This window comes from Aegilops tauschii, chromosome 2 (assembly GCF_002575655.3).
Source record: "Aegilops tauschii subsp. strangulata cultivar AL8/78 chromosome 2, Aet v6.0, whole genome shotgun sequence".
In the NCBI taxonomy this organism is placed as follows: Eukaryota; Viridiplantae; Streptophyta; class Magnoliopsida; order Poales; family Poaceae; genus Aegilops; species Aegilops tauschii.
In genome coordinates this window covers 617,593,409-617,614,869 of record NC_053036.3, presented here as the reverse complement: position 1 = coordinate 617,614,869, position 21,461 = coordinate 617,593,409, and the positions used below count along the sequence as shown (strand labels likewise).

Here is a 21,461-nt window from a genome sequence, read left to right as displayed (position 1 = left end):
GGGGTTTAGTGGGGTGGTGGTGTGCGGCGCTCTAGGCGGAAGCTTTGTCCCAATCGGTGTCGGTGACGTTGAAACCTATGGGTGCAATTTTCTTCTTGGAGAGGTCGCCGAAAAGCATCTTCATTTCTACCCTAGGTCTTTTTGGCTCTCGGTCATTGGTTTGCGCTTCGTGATGGTGCCTAGTTTTGTCTGGGTTTTGGCATGGTTGTCCTCTAATCAATCATGCAGTTGTGTGGTTTTCGGCCTTTTTTCCCTTATAAACCGGGGTAATTCTTTACTTCTTAGTGAAATCGCGAAGCACCCAGCCCTCTGACGAGGTTACGTAAAAGTAAAAGATCAATGTAGTTTATATAGAATGGTATTTACGCTACTCAACGAGAAGGGTGTGTGGCAAGAATTAATTCAAACAAATATTTATATGGAAAACATTTATCGTGGTGTCCTGGAAGGCCAACAATTCTCTTGCTTGATTGGGCACTATGAAGGTTAAAATCCTTACTGTATCATCACAATTCAGACCTCTTTTGTTTCATATGGTAGGAATATTATAGAAATAGGAAAATCATAAGAAGTGAGATAGCGTGTATCTCAATTCCTATAGGAAAAGATATTTAATTTGATGCATAGGATAAAAAAAATTCAACGAGTCTAGGCTAATGTTTTTTTCCTTTGAAACGTGCAGGATTTATTCCTATCCTACGTAGGAATATGTATCCATCCCTACAAACCAAACGGCTCCAAAGGGATTTTTCCTACAGAATTTCTATCCTTTAGAATTCCTACCATATTCCTATAAACAAAGGAGACCTCATAGAATTTGAGATACATGACATCTCATTTCCTACAAATTTCCTATTCCTATGGCATTCCTATCGTATGAACCAAAGGAGGTCTTAGCTTGGTGAAGTGAAATATATGAAACATATGCAGAGCATGGTGAGCCATCTAGCCAGCCTATTCTTTACTTGCTTTTGGTAGTGCTCTGCCGACAACTTTCATATGATTGTTCGTCTCCTTGCTTCCTCCCAAGTTTTCTTCATGTCATGCTGCTTTCGCCATATTTATATGTATACCAAGTTGATCTTATTAGTCGTGACAATACCAAATTGATCATAATAGTGACAATTATCAGTTGCCACTTTCCGAGATCAAACTGACCAAGCTAGGCTGCTAGGTCAAGTGGTAGTTCACAGCTTAATTGGCATATTAGCTTGGCTAATTAAACTAAGATGCCACTACGTCAAGTGGTTCAACTTAACTCACATAGTAGCTTAATGTGTCTATGTTTTTTTCTCATCCTTTTTAAGGTACTGGTTGGAGGCCGAATAGAATATGATTTCTTTAGGTCTAGATATTTTTGGCAAAGGATAACATAAAACGGAAAATACGGTTTATTTGAATGGATATTCTTTGCACCCCAAGAGAACAAGGGGACTTCGTGTTTAATATTTCAGTAGTGAGATCAATGTATTTTAGATAAAAAGGATATTTACACCACTCAAAAGGAAGGAGGTGTGACAAGAATTAATCCAAACAAATATTTATGTGGCAAATATTTATTGGTGGTGTCCTCGAATGCCAATGATTCTCCTGTTTGATTAGGTCTTATGAAGGTAAAATCCTTATTTTATCATCACGACTCGTCTCGGGTTCAAAGTGGGGGAGGATACCTGGTTTTGGGAGGGCAAGTGGTTTGTGAACCCATTGTTAATTATTATTTTAGTTTCCACATCTTTTAAATGTTACCCTACATAAGCAAGTACTTATTGGAGAGGTGTTGGATGATGGGCATTATAAACTTGAATTTTCCCATCCTAATGTTGTTTCTAAAATAACGTCGTGGAATTCGTTGTCTGATGCTTTAGCATTAATTCAACTAAATGATGATAAACATGTCTTTAAATGGGATATTCATCGATTTAGGACTTTCACGGCTTGCGCGATGTACAAGGCAGTAATCACCCTTGGCATATTTGAGACCTCCATACACCTATCCAAGGTCAAGATTTCCCCTTGGTACCTGTTTCGAAGAATTGTTCTCAATAAACACAACTTAGTTGGGAAAACTAGATTGAGAACTAGTTTTGTTCATTTCGCAGATAGGAGAGACCATTCAACATATTTTCGCGATTGTAATTTCGCTCAAATTAATTGGTTACCCACTAGATTGCTTGTAAATTGAATTACCCTACTCATGAATATGTTCGGAAAATTGGTTAGAAGGGATCCTGGCTGGTGTTAGCGCTTTGTGTTTGCATATTTGTCTATATCGTAATGATGTTAATTTTTGATAAAAAGAATACCCTAACCTTTGGAGGTTATGTTGTTGTCTATAGTCTTGTAATGATCTTGGTAAATGTTGAAGTAAAGGAACAAACATGAATCGATGACAGAGGGCAACAACAAGTTGAATCAAGCTATCACAAGATTTACATTCTCACTTGAGTGGTGATTTAGCACTAAGCTTTGTAATGCACGGGTTCTCGGTGTCTCTTAATTATGCTCTGTTGGAAAAGGTGATGCCTAGGTGGTGCTTAGGCACACTTACGCGCTATGTGATGGTCGGGCGAGAAATCATTCCACATCACATCACATTGACAATCTAAATGGGCTATATTACAATGGACAGCAGGTACTAGTTTACCCATTTGCACACTCTAAGTTAATGTCTACATGCATATGATACCCCCAAATACACATTGATAGTTGAAATTGTACGACCACCTAAGTTGCACTTAGGCCACTTAAACGCCACGTAGGCACTTACTCCTAGCATTTTTTTTACCGTTTTTATCTTTTATTTCATTTGTGAGATTTGATAAACCGAATACTTGTGATAAATGATTGTGCGCATAGTGTAGGGACCGGGATAGTTACTCCTCCAATAAATAAATAAACACAATTTTGGATAAGTTGCACTCTGTGCCGTGCATCTAATTTTGACTAAATTTAATATTCAAGTTTCAGCAAAGTCAGCGTCTACGTCTGTACTGTTTAAAAAAAAAACTTTCAGCAAAGTCGTGATATTAACTATCCAAGTGAGCCCCCTCAACCCTCTCCGAAAACCCTAGATGCCATCGCTCTCACCGAGTAGGCCACGGGTCCACTCCTTCTTCACTGGAACTTGTGAAGTTATGTCTTCCCGGGTCTAGTCGGGTTTAAGGTTGTCGTCTAGCCCTCTTCATCGCCTTCTTCTTCGAAATGACGATATGTTTTTCAGATAATTGATTCCAGCAACTTCTGGCTTTGACAGATGACTTCTCGTCCGCTATGTCAATAACATGTACCTGGCTTCAATGTTTTTTAAGAGCTTCATAGGTGATATCAAGCTTCGCTCACTGCCTATGGCCGGTGACGTTGGACTGCAATCTAAGGGATCCTTCACCCATCAACTTATTGCATACATTTCACAAAGAAGTCCAAGTGCCTTGTGCAAAGTAATAACCAGTTCGTGCGGATGCTTGTATGCAAAAATGTGAGGTTCAATCAATAAACCATGTTTAAGTTTCCATGTTTCCATCGAGTTAATGGTTTCCACATTGATACTTTCTCGGAGGAAGATGACATCGTTTGGTTTGGAATTTAAAAAACTTAAAGAAACAAGTAAGAAAAAATATAGCATGAGGAATTGAGTGAAAAAAATATGACCGGATATTTCCTCTTCAACAATGAGTAACTAAAATTAAGTGATGACATGTGCTCTCGTTCTCCTCCCCTAACCCTAGATGTCTAGAGTAAACTCTCCCCTCCAGGCTTCACCCGCGAGCCTGTGAATTGCCTCCCCTCTGCCTGCCGCTCCGGTGGCCGGTGGCGAGGCGGGAATTCCGGTGCCTCTGTTGTGGTTAGTAGTTTAGGTCAGGTTTTTTTAGTCCTCACAGATGCGGCGCTCGGAAAGATGGCAACGTTTCTTCTTCGAATTTGTCTTCCGGGTTTCGATCCTCCTCAAGTTCGTCCGTCTGGACATAGTCGACGGAGCTCCGGAGTAGATTCTTTGTCGTCTCCTTTGGGCGGTGATGTTAGGGTTTCTCGTCATGTGGCGAGATTTGGTCTCAGTTGCTTCAGATCTATCCAAGGGTTCAATGGCGACGTGTGCGGCTCCAGGGCGCTGATCCATAGTGGCACATGTACGAAGACTTCCTGTCTGTCATCGACAAGGTCTAAGCTGGCCCGGTAGGGGAGCGACAACATCAACACGTTCTGACAACAATGCTGGCCGTTCAGTGGTCTTGGAATCTCGATGTAATTTTATTATGGTTGAGATGCTTTGTATTTCCGGTGAACTTTGACAATAGATATGATTTGTTTTCAAAAATAAAAACAACAACAAGTAACTAAACCTTTTTTTATTCCAAAAGAAAAAAACTAAACCTTTTTTTTAACCGGAAAAATGGGTAACTGAAGGTTGAGAGAAAACTCTGGCCTAACATCTTCACCCTGCCGGCCGCCGCCGCCGCCGTCGCAGGTTGGCGAGGGAACCCTACCCACGACTGCAAATTCTCCAACCATCAGGCAAGTAATCACCTCTCCCGATCAATCTACAGTTTTATCTGCACTCCCAGACTCAGCGTCCCAAATCAATCTGACGACGGCAGGCCATAAATCTCCCCCTGAATCGTACACAAACATGATGAACACCGAAAAGGGCGGGACGGGCAAAAGGGCAAGAACGACGACGACGGGAAAGAAGGGGAGCAAGGCCGGCCGATCGAAGCCCAAAAGGAATGGTCCGGCGATCAATGGCGTTGATCTCAGCCGGAAAACAAAACAGAGAAATGCAGCGGGACAGCGACGCCCACGAACGAGCAGCTTCGCTTCAATCAATAATAATTCCAGCGGCTGCCATCAGCGAGGGGCCCCCGTCTTAAGGTAATGTTTTCTTGTTAATTGGTTTTGGATGCACCGCAACGGAGACCGCATCGATCGTCACCGTCAGCTTAGCTTAATCACACCGCCACTAACCAATTCGATTGATTAACCGATGGATCCGCCATTGCTGCTGCTGCTGCTAGTGCTTTTATCTTATCTTCTTCTTCCTTTAGGTTGGCCGTCGAAAGGTTCCCCGTCTTTTGGCGCCTTTATGGCAAAGCGGGAATTCTTCGTCGTCACGCACCACCCTTACGCCATTCACAAAAGAGGTGGCGAGTAGGTGCATGCACGCCCCCACCACGCATCAACATAATCTATCTAATGTGTGCGTGTGTGCAGTGTGCACACACATATATTCCCTTCTTCGATCGTCTCCGTTTCTCAATCAGGGGTTTTTTCAGAGTCACCAGTGTATTCCCTTCTTGCTTTCGGGCAAAGATGATGATACGTGGAGACAATGATTGCCCGGCGACGGGGCGACTTCGAATGGGTCTACGAAAACTGGGCAAAATTTCGAACGAATTTCTGAAAAGGCTTACATGTGATTGCACTCTGACTGAATTTTACGGTGCCACTTTGCTTTGTGTTGATGTGATAGGCGTGGCTACCGCTCAATTATGCAGGGAAACAAGAGCTTCAAGATATCCAAAGACCGGTTAAGTGATTAGCATCATGTGTCCTTCCCGATGGAGAACGGAACCATCGAGATGACACGGGTGATCAAAAGAAGATGTCGATGCACCGGCAAATAATTAAGCAGCTATGGCTAGGAGAAATGACGAGAGGTAGCAGAGGAGGCAGGTTTCTTTTTTTAGGAGGCTTAGAGGTTTGGTGATCAGGAGGGGGATACCCCAGAAATGGCAAGTTCCGCCATGTACACAATTAGGTGAATCTCTAGTGATGATGTCCCTCAATTGCATCATGGAATCTAACATGACCCCCATTATAGGGTCATCACTCATCACGAGATGTGTGTATTACTTAAATCCTCCTTGCCTTAATCAGACCCCACCACACCACATCCAAAATCGCACCCTAACACAGATAGTTACTGATGGAAGTTCAGTTTATGGCAAACAATTCTGCTTGATAGTGCTGCAAGCTTGTATCTAGCACTCTCTGTCTGGATACCTGTGGGCTGTGGGTAAAACAGCCTATGACAATTTTAGGGGGTTTAGCCTGGGGGTCTCTTCTGCACAATCAGTAGTGAACTAGTGACAATGAATCTGGCGTAATATTTAACCATCTTTGCTCGGTGGTTTCGTAGTATAATGTTCTAGGAAGCTTCTTGATGCCATGCCTTTCCATGGCAGTTCCAATCACCCGCGCAACCTGAAATTATTGAGCCGCCAATGTGTCGATCCGTCCGGGCAACCAAGTGTGTATATATGTGTACCTGCGAGAAAAAAACACAGGCTTAAAAAAGCTCTCAAGCTTCTTTTTACACCTGAAAGTTACCATCTTTCCCCTCTGTCAGAATCATGAGCACACTTTCTCCTCCCTAGGCTGGCCGGTTAGGTGATCGATCGATGATGTGTGCGCTGAAGTAATCTAAGAGTCCCAGTGTGCAAGCAACTCTGCACAAAGCCAACTAGTTTACGGAAAGAATAATTAGTGCATCCTTAAGCATGAGAGAGGAGGCCCAGGTGATAATATTAGATACTCAAGGGCTCTTTATACTTTGGCTCCCCCTTTCCAACAGGAGGCAGCCGGCTCGGCTCTTTGCCTCTTTATATAACGCCGCATCACTCCATCTGCCCAACTTGGTGCCCTCTCGAGCTCGGCTAGACCACATCTGTGGAGGAGTCTGTCTCCCTCTTGTGTTCCGAAGCTCGCCGTTCGAGTTTTTCGCTGCGGGTTTGGAGGAAGCCATCCTCCTCTGTCGACGACGAGAAGACCGCAGCCGGGTACTGAATTTCTCAGCCTTCTTTGTCCGTTTATTTTGTTTGCTTGTTTGCTCCTTGAGTATGCTTCTGATATAGTCAAGATCAAGCTCAAGCTCAGTCCTACTTCTTGGCTGCTATTACTATGGGCTATGATTAATGATAAGCAAGGTCTTCTTATCCAAATAATGATAAGTAAGGTGATCAAAGGAAGATGTCGGAGTTACTACTATCTTAGTGGCAAGAAAAAACATCATAGTACAGCCTGCAAATACATGGCTTGTGTGTCTATCTAGTTCTTGCTGTAGTGGAAGAAAGGCATGATAGTCCTTGGTGCCCAGACAGATTTCATCTCCTCATCGACAGCCGTACCGCCTAAGTCATGCTTAATACTTATTTAAAGCCCTGTTAGTCTTGTCTAATTTGTTGCTTCTTTTGCTTACTCTGAAAGTCTGAATAGGACTGCAAATTGTTAGTACAATGGTACAGAAGTAACCATATTCGCTTCTCCAATAACTCTGGAATAGCTCTCCTAAGCCATGCGTTGGTGGGAATCTTTACATAGCCGGAATAAAGTGGCTCGAACAATTGCTCAAATTTCTATATGTTATCTCCGGAGGAACGTATCCTCGTCAGAGTATTTTTCTATGACCATATCTTCCTCCATGTTCCTGCAGCACTAGACAACCTTAGAGACCGCATAATAGCTTTCAGTACTCGTGAGTCACACAACTCGTATTCGACTTCCCCTTTTCGGTAAATGAATTCTTGTTCTCCATATGACAGATATGAGCTGGTGATCAATTCAGGTATATCATCTAAAAGGGAGATCAAACCAAGTAGCATGATATAAGGGCACAATGGAGCTCTACCCTGGGTACCTGGAAGACCACTTCAACATCCACAAGCTCAGGTGTGTATCTATCTCCCTCAATCCATTCCTTCCCCCCTTGATATGCTCTGAATTTCTCCATCTGATTGGATTCTCCTCTTTTTGAATTCATAAATAGTGTAGTCACAGCTGTTGCATTAATAGTGCGTCTGAACTCTGCAATAGAAAAAACAGGGTGGCAGGCAGAGGGGAGACTTAGCAACTAGTGTCGCTTAATAATTAATTAACGCGCACTTGCACCGCAATTTGCATTAGATTTGGCACTGGTTGATGATGATGCAAACTGATCAACGGTCTCCGGTGGGAGCTGGCAAGTGGGCTGGTGCATCCTCCAAAGTGAGATCATGTCAGTTTAATAATAGTGTTAACAAAGCGAAGCGAAGCAAATCATAGAGTAAGCACCGTCGAAAGGAAAGGAAAAAAGAATGGTAGGATCGAAATGGTGCATCAAGCTAGAGAGATACCTTGTGCCAATTCTTCTCTGAAAGGTATAATACAGGAGAAGGAGATGCCCTGCTTTGTTCCCCCGCCTAACAGCCGTTGAAACCCCGTGACGTGCCGCGCCATTTTCTGCAAAGGGCGCGTCAACGGTCGACCGACGATCGGTGCGAGCCCTGTTAGAGCCATTAGCTTGGCATCGGGTAAAGCGGTGAGCAGTGGTTCAGCGAGTGTTATGTGTTATAGCAAAGCAAAGCCCGCAGTGCCAAGTGCTAACCACCTTGGTTTGGGGGGCATTGAAAAGGAAAGAAGAAAGAAGAAGAAAGAATCACCATGTGTTAGGAACTTAGGATCGAAATGGCACATCGAAGTAGCAAGAGGGAGATACCCCTTGTGCGGATTCTCTGAAGGCATAAGGGGGAGGCGAGATGCTCCCTTGTGCTTTGTTCCTCCCTCGGCCCGACGACGACCGTAGAAACGAACGCTCGGGCAGAGCTTTCCTCCTTGAGCCCCCGGGTTACGCCGAATTCGCTTCGGCGGCGGAGTAGCTTGTCTCTCGACAGGACACGTCGCCGGCCGGTGATCTGAACTCTGCACTTGAGGCCATAGTATGTTGTTAGTCTGGAACTCTGAATCTGTGCTTTTTCTGAACTTGTGAAGAGTGATCGAGTGGCCTTGTGATGACTGGGAGCCATGGGATTGGCATCGGGTCTCTCTGGTGTGGTGGGGATGCTCATAGATAGTTGACTCTCGGACCCGACGGACGGATGACACGACACGACACGGCGAGGCCGGCCATGCATGGTGTCGTTGATTTCTGTCAAAATGGTGCGGGGTGCACTGGGAGAGGAGAGGAGAGGAGAAAGAGTCGTCCCGTCCCGCGTCATCACCAACCGAACCCAACCACAGCTAGGATATGTCAAGGCGGAGGTGATGGAGGCCACTCCGGCGGCACTGCTCCTTGCTCTGGATCCTAAAGCAGCGAGCAGCGAGCAGTCCCGGTGTGCGAGTGCGTCGCCATTCGATCAGCACCAACTCACCGACTACCCAATCACACATCCCCTTCCCGTCGTCTTCCCGGGACACGTGTTGCGGTTTGGCATCATATGCCGCAGGGAACCTAGGCTGCACGTGAGGACGGCGGTGAACCTGGACGCAACACCGGCCGGGGGTCTGCGTTCGTGCTCGTGCGCGGTGGCCGGTGGGGCTCGCCGGCCGGGCATGGAGATAGATAGATAGATAGATACGTTTGCGTCGTGCGCTGGAGTGGCGGATAGGCAGGCGGACAGGCCTAACTCGAGCCTCGGCTTTTGCCGCGAAAGCCAGGGGGTGGGGAAGAGGGCCCCGCTCCCGCTCCCGCTCCCGCGCCAATTATTGGAGCACCATTGTTGATTGATTCCTCCTCCTTTCTCTTTCCTTCTTTCTTTCTCCCGGTGTGTGCTGGCCCGGCCGGTAGTAGCAGCAGCAGTACTGTAAAAAATCCTCCACTACTCGTGGAGCTCCTGCATGCCAAGTAGTGGTAGACATCCCTCCACCGTGCATGCCTCGCCCCGGCCGCCGATGAATCATGGCAGCCTTGACTAGTACTACCTACCATCATCATCGACCCCATGGACTCGGGTTGGCGACCGGACTGGTGCTTTGTTTGGAACGACAGAACAAAAAATTCACCTACGTTCGGTTAACGGGAGATGCATTGATTTGTAGTGCCAGGACAAAGGGCTATGGCTGGTGTGCTTTTCCGCGACGTGACGTCAACGGCGATGAACGGACCGGACCGGTCGCCGTCGCCGTCGCCGCTCTGGGCACGTAAGTGAAGGGAACCCTCGGCAAGTGGCGTCGTTTTATTTGTCCCGGGGCGCACAGGGAAGAGGCCAAAGCCACCTCACGGCCGCCTTTGCAAGCGCCAAAAGCCAAGACAGAAACAAAAGGGCCGGGCCGGCCGGCCGCGGGGCGCGCCCACTCCCCGTCCGTCGCGCTGGCTCTCCTCCTGTCCACGCCACGCTACGCGCCCCCGGATTCCTTCCCCAGATTCCGCTCGGGCTCCATCCTCCACCACTCCAGCCCGCCGGTGGCCAGTGGCCACTCCTCAGCTCGGATTCCCTCGTGCGCGCATTCCCTCTCCTCCCTCCACCGACAGATCGGAGCATCGTCGTCAGGTCACCGGCCCAGCAGCATATATCATCTGTTGCGTACGCTGTCAGCTCGGCCGCACCGGCGGGCCGGCCGGCGCTGCTGCCTGTGTGTGCCGCTCGGCTCGGGTCAGCTCGCTCCGAGAGCATATCTATCTGCCGCTCTGCGCCTGCCACCTACCGGCCTAGCCCCCAGTTGTAGCTTAGAGCTGTAGTACCTAGTACCCACGCACATCCACCCCCAGTTCACCTGCTGTGCATCCAACTCCTGTGTCCCGATTCTTCTTCTTCTTCTGATTCTTATCTTGGTTGTTCAGCGGCACCGGCGGCGCGTCCCCGCCGGAGTACATGACCTCGGCGGCGGCGGCGCAGTACGCGCCGGCGCCCCTCCGGATGGCCATGTACGAGCGCGCCCCGCCGCAACAACACCAGCAGCAGCAGCAGCCCCAGCTGCAGCCGGCGCTGGGCATGTGGAGCAGCGAGCCCTACAAGGTGGACAGCGGCGGCCAGGCCACCAGCGGGTCCAGCATCATGGAGCCCGACGCCAAGTTCGACCACGCAGGGGTACGCGACAGATTCATATTCCCGCTGGCTCCTCCTCAGCTGCTGGTTCGCTCTTTCTCTCTACTCATTTAAGTCATTTTGGTGTGGTCTCTGCAGCTAGACGAGGATCCACAGATGGACGAACTGGAGACGGCGGGGGACGCCGATCAGGGAGCGAGCAAGCCCAAGGAAAAGGTAACCATCAATCACTCCATCACATCTTAAACTGCATGCTACTGTATGCTTGGACTTCCTTGAATGTGCTGGGCAATGGAGATTACTGTTCTCCAAAGTGCAATTCGCTTCAGCTGTCCATTTCCCAGCCTAATCTGATTGATTCTTGCTAGAGCAAAATGACACTGTTCCACCTATAAATTACTAATAAGAGATGATTTTGTTCAGGTCATGAGAAGACTTGCACAGAACAGAGAGGCTGCCCGGAAAAGTCGCCTCCGAAAAAAGGTACAGTACCTATAAGCATTCTGATCATCTTCAGTGTGCAAGATTAAACATCGGAAGCCTCACCAGTGACTGACTGACTGATTGACTGACGCCATTGTTGTGCTCCTTCCTTCGCCACAGGCCTACATCCAGCAGCTGGAGTCGAGCCGGATAAAGCTGGCGCAGCTGGAGCAGGAGCTGCAGCGCACCAGGCAGCAGCAAGGGGTGTACGGGGGGAGCAACCCGGGGACGAGCCTGCAGCGTCATCACGGCGGGGGCTCGGCCGGCCACTTCGGGTTCGCGGCCGCGGGGCAGATGATGGACCCCGGCGTGGCGGCGTTCGAGATCGACTACGGGCGCTGGGTGGACGAGCAGAAGCGGCACACGGAGGAGCTGCGGAACGCGCTACAGCCGGGGCAGGCCACGTCGGAGCTGGAGCTGGAGGTGATGGTGCAGACCGGGCTCGCCAACTACGACAACCTCTTCCAGATCAAGGGCGCCGCCGCGCAGGCCGACGTCTTCTGCGTCATGTCGGGGCTCTGGCGGTCCCCCGCCGAGCGCTTCTTCCTCTGGATCGGCGGCTTCCGGCCCTCCGAGGTCCTCAAGGTACGTGTTAGTATTCTTATTCAGTCAGTCAGAGGACGGAATGATGATCGCCGGCGTTGTCGACGGGGGTTTACCGGTTGAGTGATGTTGCGTGCGTGTGTGGCTGGCAGATCTTGAGCCCGCAGCTGGAGCCGATGACGGACCCGCAGTCGGTGGCGGTGTACGCGCTGCAGCTGACGTCGGCGCAGGCGGAGGACGCGCTGTCGCAGGGCATGCAGAAGCTGCAGCAGACGCTGGCCGAGTCCCTCACGGACCCCTTCGCCGCCCCCGACGCCTACATGGTCGGCGCCGTCGAGAAGCTCAAGGGCCTCGTCGGCTTCGTGCAGCAGGTACCCACCCACCCCACCCAGCCGATCAGCGCCGCGCCGGCGACCCATCCATGATCTGAAACTCTGAATGAAGATTTACTTACTCACCGCATGCATTGTCGTCGTGGGTGTTGCAGGCGGACCATCTCCGGCTGGAGACGCTGCAGAACATGCACAGGATCCTGACGACGCGGCAGGCGGCCAAGGGCCTGCTCGTGCTGGGGGACTACTTCCAGCGCCTTCGCGCGCTCAGCACGCTCTGGGCGGCCCGCCCGCGCGAGTCCGCCATAAGCTAAACTGTGCTCGATCACGTAGCAATGGCGGAAGCAGAGAGAGATCGATGATGGCGCAGAAGAAGTTAGTACGTACGTACGTAGTAATCCATCCATCTGCTGGCCAGCGGAGGACGAAGAGATCCATCTCGCTGGGTCCAAGGGAGAAGAGGTAGGCATTCAGAGCCGCGCCGTAGGTGCGTGCGTGCTTGCATGTTTTCCGGACGATGACAGAGTAAAACAGGGTAATTAAGGTCGATCAGGTGGCCGGGTCAAGGGATCAAGGATGTGTAAATACATGTTTTGGTGTGATGATGATGATGGTGTAGCGATGAAATTGCTATAAGAAAACAGGGAGAAATTGTAGCGCTGGTGATCCGGTATATATCATGTGTAATTGTTTGTGATTAGTGTTGATCGTATTGTGTATGAAGGAAATGTGTTGCTAAAGCACATCTAGATTTGCTCTAAGAATTGCACGTCTAAATCCTATGCCATTCAGTTTAGGTGAAGATTCATGCGGGTATTTTCTTCTTCCTTTTTATGTTTGATTGGGCCTTTTAGATGTAAAATAACTGAGGCACATCTAAATGTGCCTAAACATGCCCATGGAGGAAAGTGAACTAGCCGGTTCACTTTGTTTCCGAATAATGTAGGAGCTTGTACTCCCAATTTCATTTTGGTAGAGTCATGTTGTGTCCCCAATTTATATTGTAAGGAAAGGAGGGGGGAGGGCCGGAGGAGGAACCGTGCCCATGCTATAGCCAAGATTGTTGAAGTGATGGCCATGATACTGGTGCCTTTCATGAACAGCCTTCATCGAGACCCAAAAAGTGTTCATAATAACTTTATGTATGTCTGGAATTATGCAACGTGGTTGTGAAGAACAAACACCCCCCCCCCCCCCCCACTCTTTGAGAGTTGGATACTGAGAGAGCTTTTGACTCAGTTAGATGGGAGTATTTACTGGACCTAATGCATATAAGAGGGTTCCCACTAAGATTTATGGATTGGTTGGTGACTCTTTTTTCACACTTCATCCTCCCATACTCTGTTAGTGGGTTCCTGAAAACCCGATTTAACATGGCAGAGGGTCACATCAGGGAGAACACTTATCTTTTTTTTGCGTGAATACGCAAAGCTTGCATATCATTCATAGGAAGAAGAGAGTACAATTGTGAAAATAGGTGGCGCTAGGGCACAGTGTGTGCAAGGATGGTGCCATCCCTAGTGTGAGCAGAACAGAATGTTGGGTTGCTCAGCCCAACCACAGCAGCGAACTAGCTACGGAAGGAAATTTGTAAGCCCCTTGGCACCCGCGTTTGACCAAGTTTTGGCCTCCTCCTTGATCCCGTGCGAGAGGCGGTTGACTGACGGTTGTAGTCTGTTGAACACACATGCGTTTCGGTGGGTCCAGATGGACCAGGCGATGAGCAGGATCATCGAGGAGAGACCTTTCTTCTGAGAGCTTGCAGCGGACGAGATAGATGCAACCGACCAACCGAGGAAATCATCGTCTGGTGCTAGAGTGGTAGCAGAGGAGTTGCACCAGGAAGCAGATCGAACCAGAGTTGCCGGGAAAACGGGCAGCCAACAAGGAGGTGATGCATTGATTCGGGCGCCTGGTCGCAGAGCACGCAAAGGGCGTTGTGTGGCAGCCCGTGTCGAGCAAGACGAGCAGTGGGCCGGCAGCGATCCCGCAGGGCGAGCCAAGCGAAGAACTTAACGCGCAAGGGCGCCCAGGATCTCCAAGTTAGCTGCCAGTGGGAGGCCGCGGTCGATCCCTGGAAGAGTGTGATGTAGCACGATTTGGCCGAGTAGGTACCGCTGTCCGTCCAACGCCAACGCAAGCAGACAGGCTCGAAAGAGAGATCTGGCACCAGAGGTCGATGTATTCCACCATCGCGGTGGGGGACAAGGCGCCCTAGATGTCCCCGATCCAGGATCGCTGGTGGAGGCACTCGCCAACAGTTCGCTTTAAGCGGCGCCAGCGAGAGACGAGAGCAACGATGGTTGGAGCAAACTCCTGAATCGCCATGTCGTCCAGCCAATGATCTTCCCAAAACCGGCAGGAGCGGCCATCCCCAAACACCCAGGTAGTCGAGGCGCGAAAGATGGCCCGAGCTTCAGGGTCCGGCGGGATCTGCATGTGCCTCCAAGGGCGAGAAGGGTCAGTTCGTTGTAGCCAGCACCAGCGGGTGCAGAGAGCGATGCCAAAGCGGTGGAGATCAAGAATCCCCAGACCGCCAAGGGCGAGGGGCCGGCTAACCTTCTGCCAGTTTTTAGATTTCGGGACAACCAATGGGGATTTTCATAGATTGAGAGGTCTGAGTGTGAAAGTTCGCACCTCGCTCTATGTCGACGATGCGACGACCTTCATCACATCTATTAAAGAGGATATTAGTATGCTTGCAAACATTTTACAGAGCTTTGGCGATGTCATTCGTCTTGTTACCAACGTGCATAAGAGTTCATTGCCCCCCATCAAATGCTCTCATATTAACTTAGATGTCATCGTTTGTGTTCGGTTGACTTTCAACACTTTCTGGACAAATTGCGGGCAAGGTTATGTCTGGACATGGGAAATTTAAGACGATGGCAGAAAGGGGCACATTTACTAGACCGGTAATTACGTCTCTATCTATCTATCACCTCGCATCGCTTGTGTTACTTGAAGGTACCTTCAAGTCTATTACCAAATTACAATGAGCTCTCCTTTGGGTCGGATCCAATAAGGTGTTAGGAGCAAAATGTAAGTGGGACTTTGTATGCAAACGGATGGCTATGGGTGGTCTCGACATCCTGAACAGGTACAAATTTGAGTGAGCATTGCGACTCCGATTGTTGTGGCTTTCTAGGGGGGAGGGGGGTAAGGGGGTATGAGTAGAGCTTGGGGGAGAGGGGTCGGCCTCCCCGTTAACCTATTACTACCAATCATACTTTTCTGTCCTTGTGGATTCATGGTATTGCGATACTCTCCAACTCCATGAAAGAGAAGTGGTGTGTCTCGGTTATGATAAATTGATAATCTCCCGCTTCTCATTGAAAGAGCACAACTCTTGAATCTTCCAACTCTAAAGCGGCTTCAGTGGCTATGACCTTCGAGGCCATCCCCGCTAAACTCATTTTATGGCTTTATGCGGGATGAAGGTGACTAAATGCTTCCACCCCCACCCACCTCCACCATTATTCTTAGTTCTTTGGCCGCAACTTAGTCTTAGTTGTTACACCTTTGTATAGATTTTCTCTTAGCTTAATTACTACTCCCTCCGTATCGAAAAGGGATTAGATTTTTTTTTTCCTTCTCCACTCGGTCATCGTAAAAAAACACTAATGAATGAGCACAATGTTGCATCTCATAAAAGACACTGTACCAAAACTACCATCGATTTGGCCGTAGAAGTACAATGAAACAAATTTGGTTCACCCATAAAAAGAAAAAAGAAGCACTGCCGTTTCTTACCTATTTGTGGTTGGATGCATCAGTTGCATTGTTTTCCTTTTTTTGAGTGAAGCATCAGTTGCACTGTTGCAGTAATGACAGGGCTGCTGCTTGTAAGAAGAAAACAATTTAATAGATTGCTGAAATGAAAATTAAAAAAGAAACCGAATTTGTTCAGGGATTGAACCCTACGTGAATCGAACACGCAACCTTCTGATCTGGAGTCAGACGCGCTACCATTGCGCCAAGGATCCGGTTGGTGTTACTTTGAGTTCCATAACTTACTTATACAATGTTAAAAACGTTCTTCAATTGTTACTACAATGGCACGCCAAGCCTACTGGTACTCTTGCACGAGAATACTAGTACTAATCTACGGTGGCTTTGGGCATAGACATGTATACGAACCATTACTTTAATGTTCATTTTTATGAAGTTGATAAATATAATCTACATGCCCGATGATGTTACGATCTTCCTCAAGCGCGAGGAGGGCGAGCTCCAGCTGTGTCTATCTATCCTTGACACCTTCGGGTATATGCATCGGGATTGAGAGTGAATCTGGTTAAGACTATGGTCGTGCCAATAAGATGCTCCGAGGACCAGACCCGGATAATCACGGAAGCCGTGGGTTGCCCGATCGGGCGTTTCCCTAGAAATACCTTGGCCTCCCCTTGAGCGTCCGCAAGCTGTCGGCGGCCCAGCTACACGTTTGGTGCAGCAAGTAGCGAACAAGTTACCCACTGGAAGGGGGTCACCCTGCCGAAAATCCCTCCCAAGACGCTCAAGGCCATAGCCAAAAATTGTCGGGGATTCTTATGGTGTGGTAAAAGCGAGGCTAACGGTGGACAGGGCACGGTCGCCTGGAGCTTGGTATGCACACCGACCTGCGCCGGAGGCCTAGGCATCCCGGAGCTGTCGTGGCTGAACTTTGCACTTCAGGCCCGATGGCCGTGGCTGCAACGCACGGACGCCACAAGATCATGGGCAGGCTTTGATATACAGGTCCCAACTGAGCCTTGTAACATCTTCTAGGTGGCAACAGTGACACGCCTCGGCAATGGTCGATCAACACTGTTTTGGGAGGATTGGTGGATGCAGGGGCTCAGGGTCGAAGACATCGCTCTTAGCCTATATCATCGGGTCCGCAAAGGGATACACACCTCTCGATCGGTAGAGGGGGCACTACACAACAGGACTTGGGCCAGCGACGTTGAGCCCAACATTGACCAGACCCTACTTCTGGAGGTTTTTGAACTTTGGGACAGGACGGAGGCCATTGAACTTGAGCCTTATAGGGAGCACTTGACAAGGTGGGCGTGGGAGGAAAATGGTGCATACTCAGCGCGCTCGGCCTACGCAGCGAAATTTTGGGGCATGGAGGCAGCCCCGTACGCGGACATGGCATGGAAATCAAGGGCACCGCAGTAGTGCCGTTTTTTCTCTTGGCTTGCAGGCAGGAACGGATGCTGGACCTCGGATCGCTTGGCTCGCCGTGGGCTGCCCCATCAAAGCCTCATGCCCACTCTGCGACCAGGCGGAAGAGATGCCGAACCACATCCTTATTGAGTGTGTTATGGCGAGAACGGTTTGGCACCACGTACTCACGGCATTAGGCACGCCTGATTGGGCACCAACATCCGATCGAAAGTTGGATGATTGGTGCAATTTGTGCACCTCTACGGGTCTTAGAGGCAAGGATATACGGACAATTCTATCGCTTGTGATGTGGGAGCTTTGGAAGCACCGGAATGTGGTGGTTTTCGATAGTGTGGCACCTTCGGCTAACGCCGTGATCGACAGGGTGGCGAGCGAAGGCCGAGCGTGGAAGACCGTGGAACTCATCAAGATGGACCTTGGACCCTTCTTTGGATACTTGGCTAGGTGGGTAGTCGGGAATAGTTAGCGCCTTGTATTCTCTAGGTGGCCGGAGTGCCTTTGTGTAATCACATGTAAGCCACTCGTGGAAGGGGCTCTTTACCCTCTCTCTTTCTTTAATGCATGATACGCGCGCTCGTGCATATTCCCAAAAAAATCTACATAGTAAAAAAACAAGAATTTTTCAAGGAACCATGAAAGCCCCTGTTCTAGGTTTGGATATAATTTATTTCCACCTTGAGATATGCTCCATTCATATGCATTTGGTTAACCATCCTTAGTCACCTACGCAAAATATTTTAAATTCAAGGGGAGGTGAACTTTAGAGACTACAATGCAAAGGGAGACATATGCCCTCGCCTTGTCAAAAATAGTTTGCATATTTATTAGACTTGCTACTCGAGCTATTCTAAGATTTCAAAGCTCTGATCATGGACATGTCACTCTTGATGGTATTCCTTTTCGTTCACCTAGTTCACACATCAAACATAGATATAACTATGCTCCAACCCAGAGGTACCCCAACACCTAAGCTCTGGAGCAATTCCTCTCGCTTTGGAATACACTTCAAACTTTCCACTTCACCCCTTTGACCAGGCTTCTTATCATGGAAAATAACATCTCTAAGGCACCTACTCTAGTAGCTCAGCTCCCTCTTACAAATTGTAAGTTTAGTTCACCGCTCATTCCCAGAGATTAGTGGGAGATAAAAAATCATGTGACATGCCAATTCTTTTCATGGCTTGCTATCTGGGACAAATGCTTGACAACATAGCTAAGCGAGGCTCGCGTCATAATCCATCTGCCCCTTTTGCCACTTGCCACCTCATGGTTAACCGATCTTACTCCATTGATATCTAGTATCCAATCATCACAACCTCTCACATGTCGGCCTCTCCATGTGGATTCATGGTAATGCGCTACTACGAACTCTATGAAAGAGAAGTGGTGTGTCCGGTTATGATAACCCCCTGGTTCTCATTGGAAGAGCGCACAACTCTTGAATCTTCCAACTCTAAAGCGGCTTCCAACTCATTTTATGGCGTTACGCGGGATGAAGGTGACTAAATGGTTCGACCCCCCCCCCCCCCCCCCCCCCACCGCCATTATTCATAACTCTTTTAGTGTTAGTTGTTGCACATTTGTATAGATTTTCTTGTAGCTTAGTTACTAGGTATGTTGTTTTCTTCACTCGGTCATTGTAAAAAAAACACTAATGAATGAGCACAGTGTTGCATTTCATAATAAAAAAACGTACCGAAACTACCATCGATTAGCATTAGAACTACAAAAGGAAACAAATTGGTTCACCCATAAAAAGCAAAAATAAATAAAAATTAGAACTGTCGTTTCTTACCTCTTTATAGTTGGATGCATCAGTTGCAGGTTTTGAGAAATGGCAGGATTGTTGCTTGTAAGAAGAAAACAATTTAACAGGTTGCCGAAGTAAAAAAAAACATAAAAGAAATCCGGATTTGTTCAGGGATTGAACCCTACGTGAATCGAACACGCAACCTTCTGATCTGGAGTCAGACGCGCTACCATTGCGCCAAGGATCCGGTTGGTGTAGGAATGAGTACTATACCATACATATAAAGTATTGAAAACGTTCTTCAGTTGTACAAAGTACGTCAAGGCGACGGCACTCTTTGCACGAAAATCAGTAGGAGTAATCATGGGCGCCTTCATTTTTTTTACTCCTACTGATTACTAATAATCTACGGTGGTCTTCGGCATGCCCATGTATACGAGCCGATTAGTTGGGGCCGTCAGTTGGATTTCTGCGTGGGAAACCACGAAAACCTGAGATGCATCCATTTCCACTCTCGTCCTCCATGCCAAGAACTGAACCTGATTATTCCCTGCTTTTCTCATAACATAACAGTTAGCTGTTGTGGACCATCGCCCGGCGGCCAACACTTCACTCTCTCTACTCACGGATGGATAACCATATTAACTGATCCATCAGCAGGTCCTGTTCCACTCCAGTTGTAGCCAAAGCCTGTCCAGACGTACGCGCACAGTCTCTCTCAGAGCGCAGAGGACGGCAGGCAGAGCTCATGAGGGTCACGCGCGCGCGGTGGGTCGTCGACGGACACGGGGGCGCGGGCGAAAGCAGAGTAAATGAGCTCGGCTTCATTCAAGGCTCCCGCGCGGTCACGACGACGGTGGGCCGGCCGTCGACGCTGGCTAGAGGGCTCGCCGTGAAATGAAATTCAAACGAACGAGCACTCGGCGGTTTTCCCACCGCGCGCCGTGGCGGCGTGGCCATGCCCGTGCGCCATAAATGAAGGCGCTCTGCGCGTATCCGCGCCAGGAGGCGAACCGTTTAATGGCTTCTCTCTCTCTCTCTCTCTGACTGCCTCGCCCGCCTGCGAAATTGTCCCGGCGCAGCGGTGGCAGGCAGGGCAGCGGGTCACTGGATCCGTGTGATGGAATTCGAGCCGCCGGGGGCGTGCCGGGGATCATGTGACGCACAATCAAAGATCCCCGCGGCTGCCGCTGCGTGCATCCCGCATCAATGGCCGCACCCGACGCGGGTATATAGGTGCGCGGGGCGCGTCCTCCGTGTACTCCCCCGCAGCCTGCTCCTGCTCTAGAGTACGTCGCGTTGCACCGTGCCCTCCAAAGCAGACAGCTCTTGAGCGTCACCGTGCACCGGCGCAAGCTCTTCCTTGGTGCCTACGCGCGCATTCCTGGTCGTGATGATGAAGACGAGCGGTCTCGCCGCCCGAGTTCACCACGCTCGTCTTCTTCTCCTCCTCGCGGCCGTCTTGCTGCTCGCCGCCACGGCTGATGGCATCAGACCAGGCCCCCGTAAGTTCAACCTCATGATCTCTATGTGCAATGCCATCTTCTTCGCATGGGGATCTGACGCTAACTTCCATCTCCTCCTGGCAGATGACCATGCACGGCCGGGGCAGGCGCCTGGTGCGGCGACGGCGACGGAGGAGAAGGGGTTCCTGCAGGAGGAGGTGTACGGGACGGGGTCGAGCCTGCCGGACTGCACGCACGCGTGCGGCGCCTGCAAGCCGTGCAACCGCGTGATGGTCAGCTTCAAGTGCTCCATCGCCGAGCCCTGCCCCATGGTCTACCGCTGCATGTGCAAGGGCAAGTGCTACCCCGTGCCCTCCAGCTAGCTCATCTCAGCTCAGATGATTTCCCCCGCGCACGCACACACGGCTGATGCAGATCGATGGAGGGAGCAGACAGCAGAGTGATATGCGGATCTTGTTATGCGTGGATTTTGTATGCTGGTGTTCTATCACCATGGTATGATGCATCTCTTTTGTAAATTATTATGACTCGGGGGACTAGCTGGCTGGCTAGTCCGTGCACTGAGAAGGTTGATTTCTCAGCTAGTGGTTTTGGAGCACATGAAACACTTGTTATATCTACGAAATTTTTCGTTGATTGTTGGTTTTAAGATAGCTAACCCCTCACGCGAATCGGTTTATATCTAGCGCACGCTAAGTTGCAATTTTTGGAAATGTATGAAAAGAATATCAATCAACTCAAACATATAGATGAACCTAAAAATAGTTGTCTTCATATGTGGTTTTACTAAGTCTTTTCTTTTGGTTGACTGTAAGTTTCTGCAGGATAATACCAAAACACTGTCAGTAGTGGGTTAAGCCGAAAACCTGCACCTAACATTGCAAACCTAAAACTACCTTAGGCTATTTTTTTCTTCCAATAAACATAGTAGGGGTGAGGTTCGGACCCCAAACTTACGATAAAAATAATTGTTGATTCATGT

At 49.1% G+C, this 21,461-nt stretch overlaps 2 protein-coding genes and 2 non-coding genes across 9 annotated transcripts; 2 read left to right on the top strand and 2 right to left on the bottom strand.

Annotated features, from left to right (window-relative positions):
- The first annotated feature begins 6,279 nt into the window (after positions 1-6,279).
- LOC109751562 (transcription factor TGAL6) lies at positions 6,280-12,852 on the top strand. Of its 5 annotated transcripts, none has more exons than XM_020310443.4 (8): positions 6,280-6,773; positions 7,536-7,662; positions 10,529-10,775; positions 10,872-10,949; positions 11,157-11,216; positions 11,337-11,801; positions 11,912-12,130; positions 12,247-12,852. In XM_020310443.4, exons 2-8 carry the CDS (start codon positions 7,610-7,612, stop codon positions 12,403-12,405), a joined length of 1,281 nt encoding a protein of 426 aa, XP_020166032.1. In that variant the 5' UTR covers positions 6,280-6,773; positions 7,536-7,609; the 3' UTR covers positions 12,406-12,852. The 5 variants fall into 5 exon arrangements, with proteins under 5 accessions (XP_020166032.1, XP_045089340.1, XP_073365387.1 ...); XM_045233405.2 differs by having other exon boundaries at positions 6,510-6,773; positions 7,559-7,662; XM_073509286.1 differs by having other exon boundaries at positions 6,627-7,468; positions 7,559-7,662.
- A 3,153-nt stretch (positions 12,853-16,005) lies between these two features.
- TRNAW-CCA (transfer RNA tryptophan (anticodon CCA)) lies at positions 16,006-16,077 on the bottom strand. The gene has a single exon. It is a non-coding gene; the product is annotated as a tRNA-Trp (tRNA).
- Positions 16,078-19,188: 3,111 nt separating this feature from the next.
- Positions 19,189-19,260, bottom strand: TRNAW-CCA (transfer RNA tryptophan (anticodon CCA)). The gene has a single exon. It is a non-coding gene; the product is annotated as a tRNA-Trp (tRNA).
- Positions 19,261-20,198: 938 nt separating this feature from the next.
- Positions 20,199-21,084, top strand: LOC109751565 (protein EPIDERMAL PATTERNING FACTOR 2). 2 transcript variants are annotated; one of them, XM_020310448.3, is made up of 2 exons: positions 20,260-20,518; positions 20,603-21,084. In XM_020310448.3, the coding sequence occupies exons 1-2, from the start codon at positions 20,407-20,409 to the stop codon at positions 20,839-20,841; spliced, it is 351 nt and encodes a 116-aa protein (XP_020166037.1). In that variant the 5' UTR covers positions 20,260-20,406; the 3' UTR covers positions 20,842-21,084. The 2 variants fall into 2 exon arrangements, with proteins under 2 accessions (XP_073365767.1, XP_020166037.1); XM_073509666.1 differs by having other exon boundaries at positions 20,199-21,084.
- Positions 21,085-21,461: the final 377 nt, after the last annotated feature.

Bases quoted from the DNA above. Each gene is read 5' to 3' on its own strand.
- LOC109751562 (XM_073509287.1), top strand. From the start codon at position 8,881: ATGGTGTCGTTGATTTCTGTCAAAATGGTGCGGGGTGCACTGGGAGAG. The intron at 9,081-9,786 runs GTGTGCGAGTGC...ATTGATTTGTAG, and splicing joins GCGAGCAGCGAGCAGTCCCG to TGCCAGGACAAAGGGCTATG. The intron at 11,217-11,336 runs GTACAGTACCTA...CCTTCGCCACAG, and splicing joins AAAGTCGCCTCCGAAAAAAG to GCCTACATCCAGCAGCTGGA.
- LOC109751565 (XM_073509666.1), top strand. From the start codon at position 20,407: ATGATGAAGACGAGCGGTCTCGCCGCCCGAGTTCACCACGCTCGTCTT.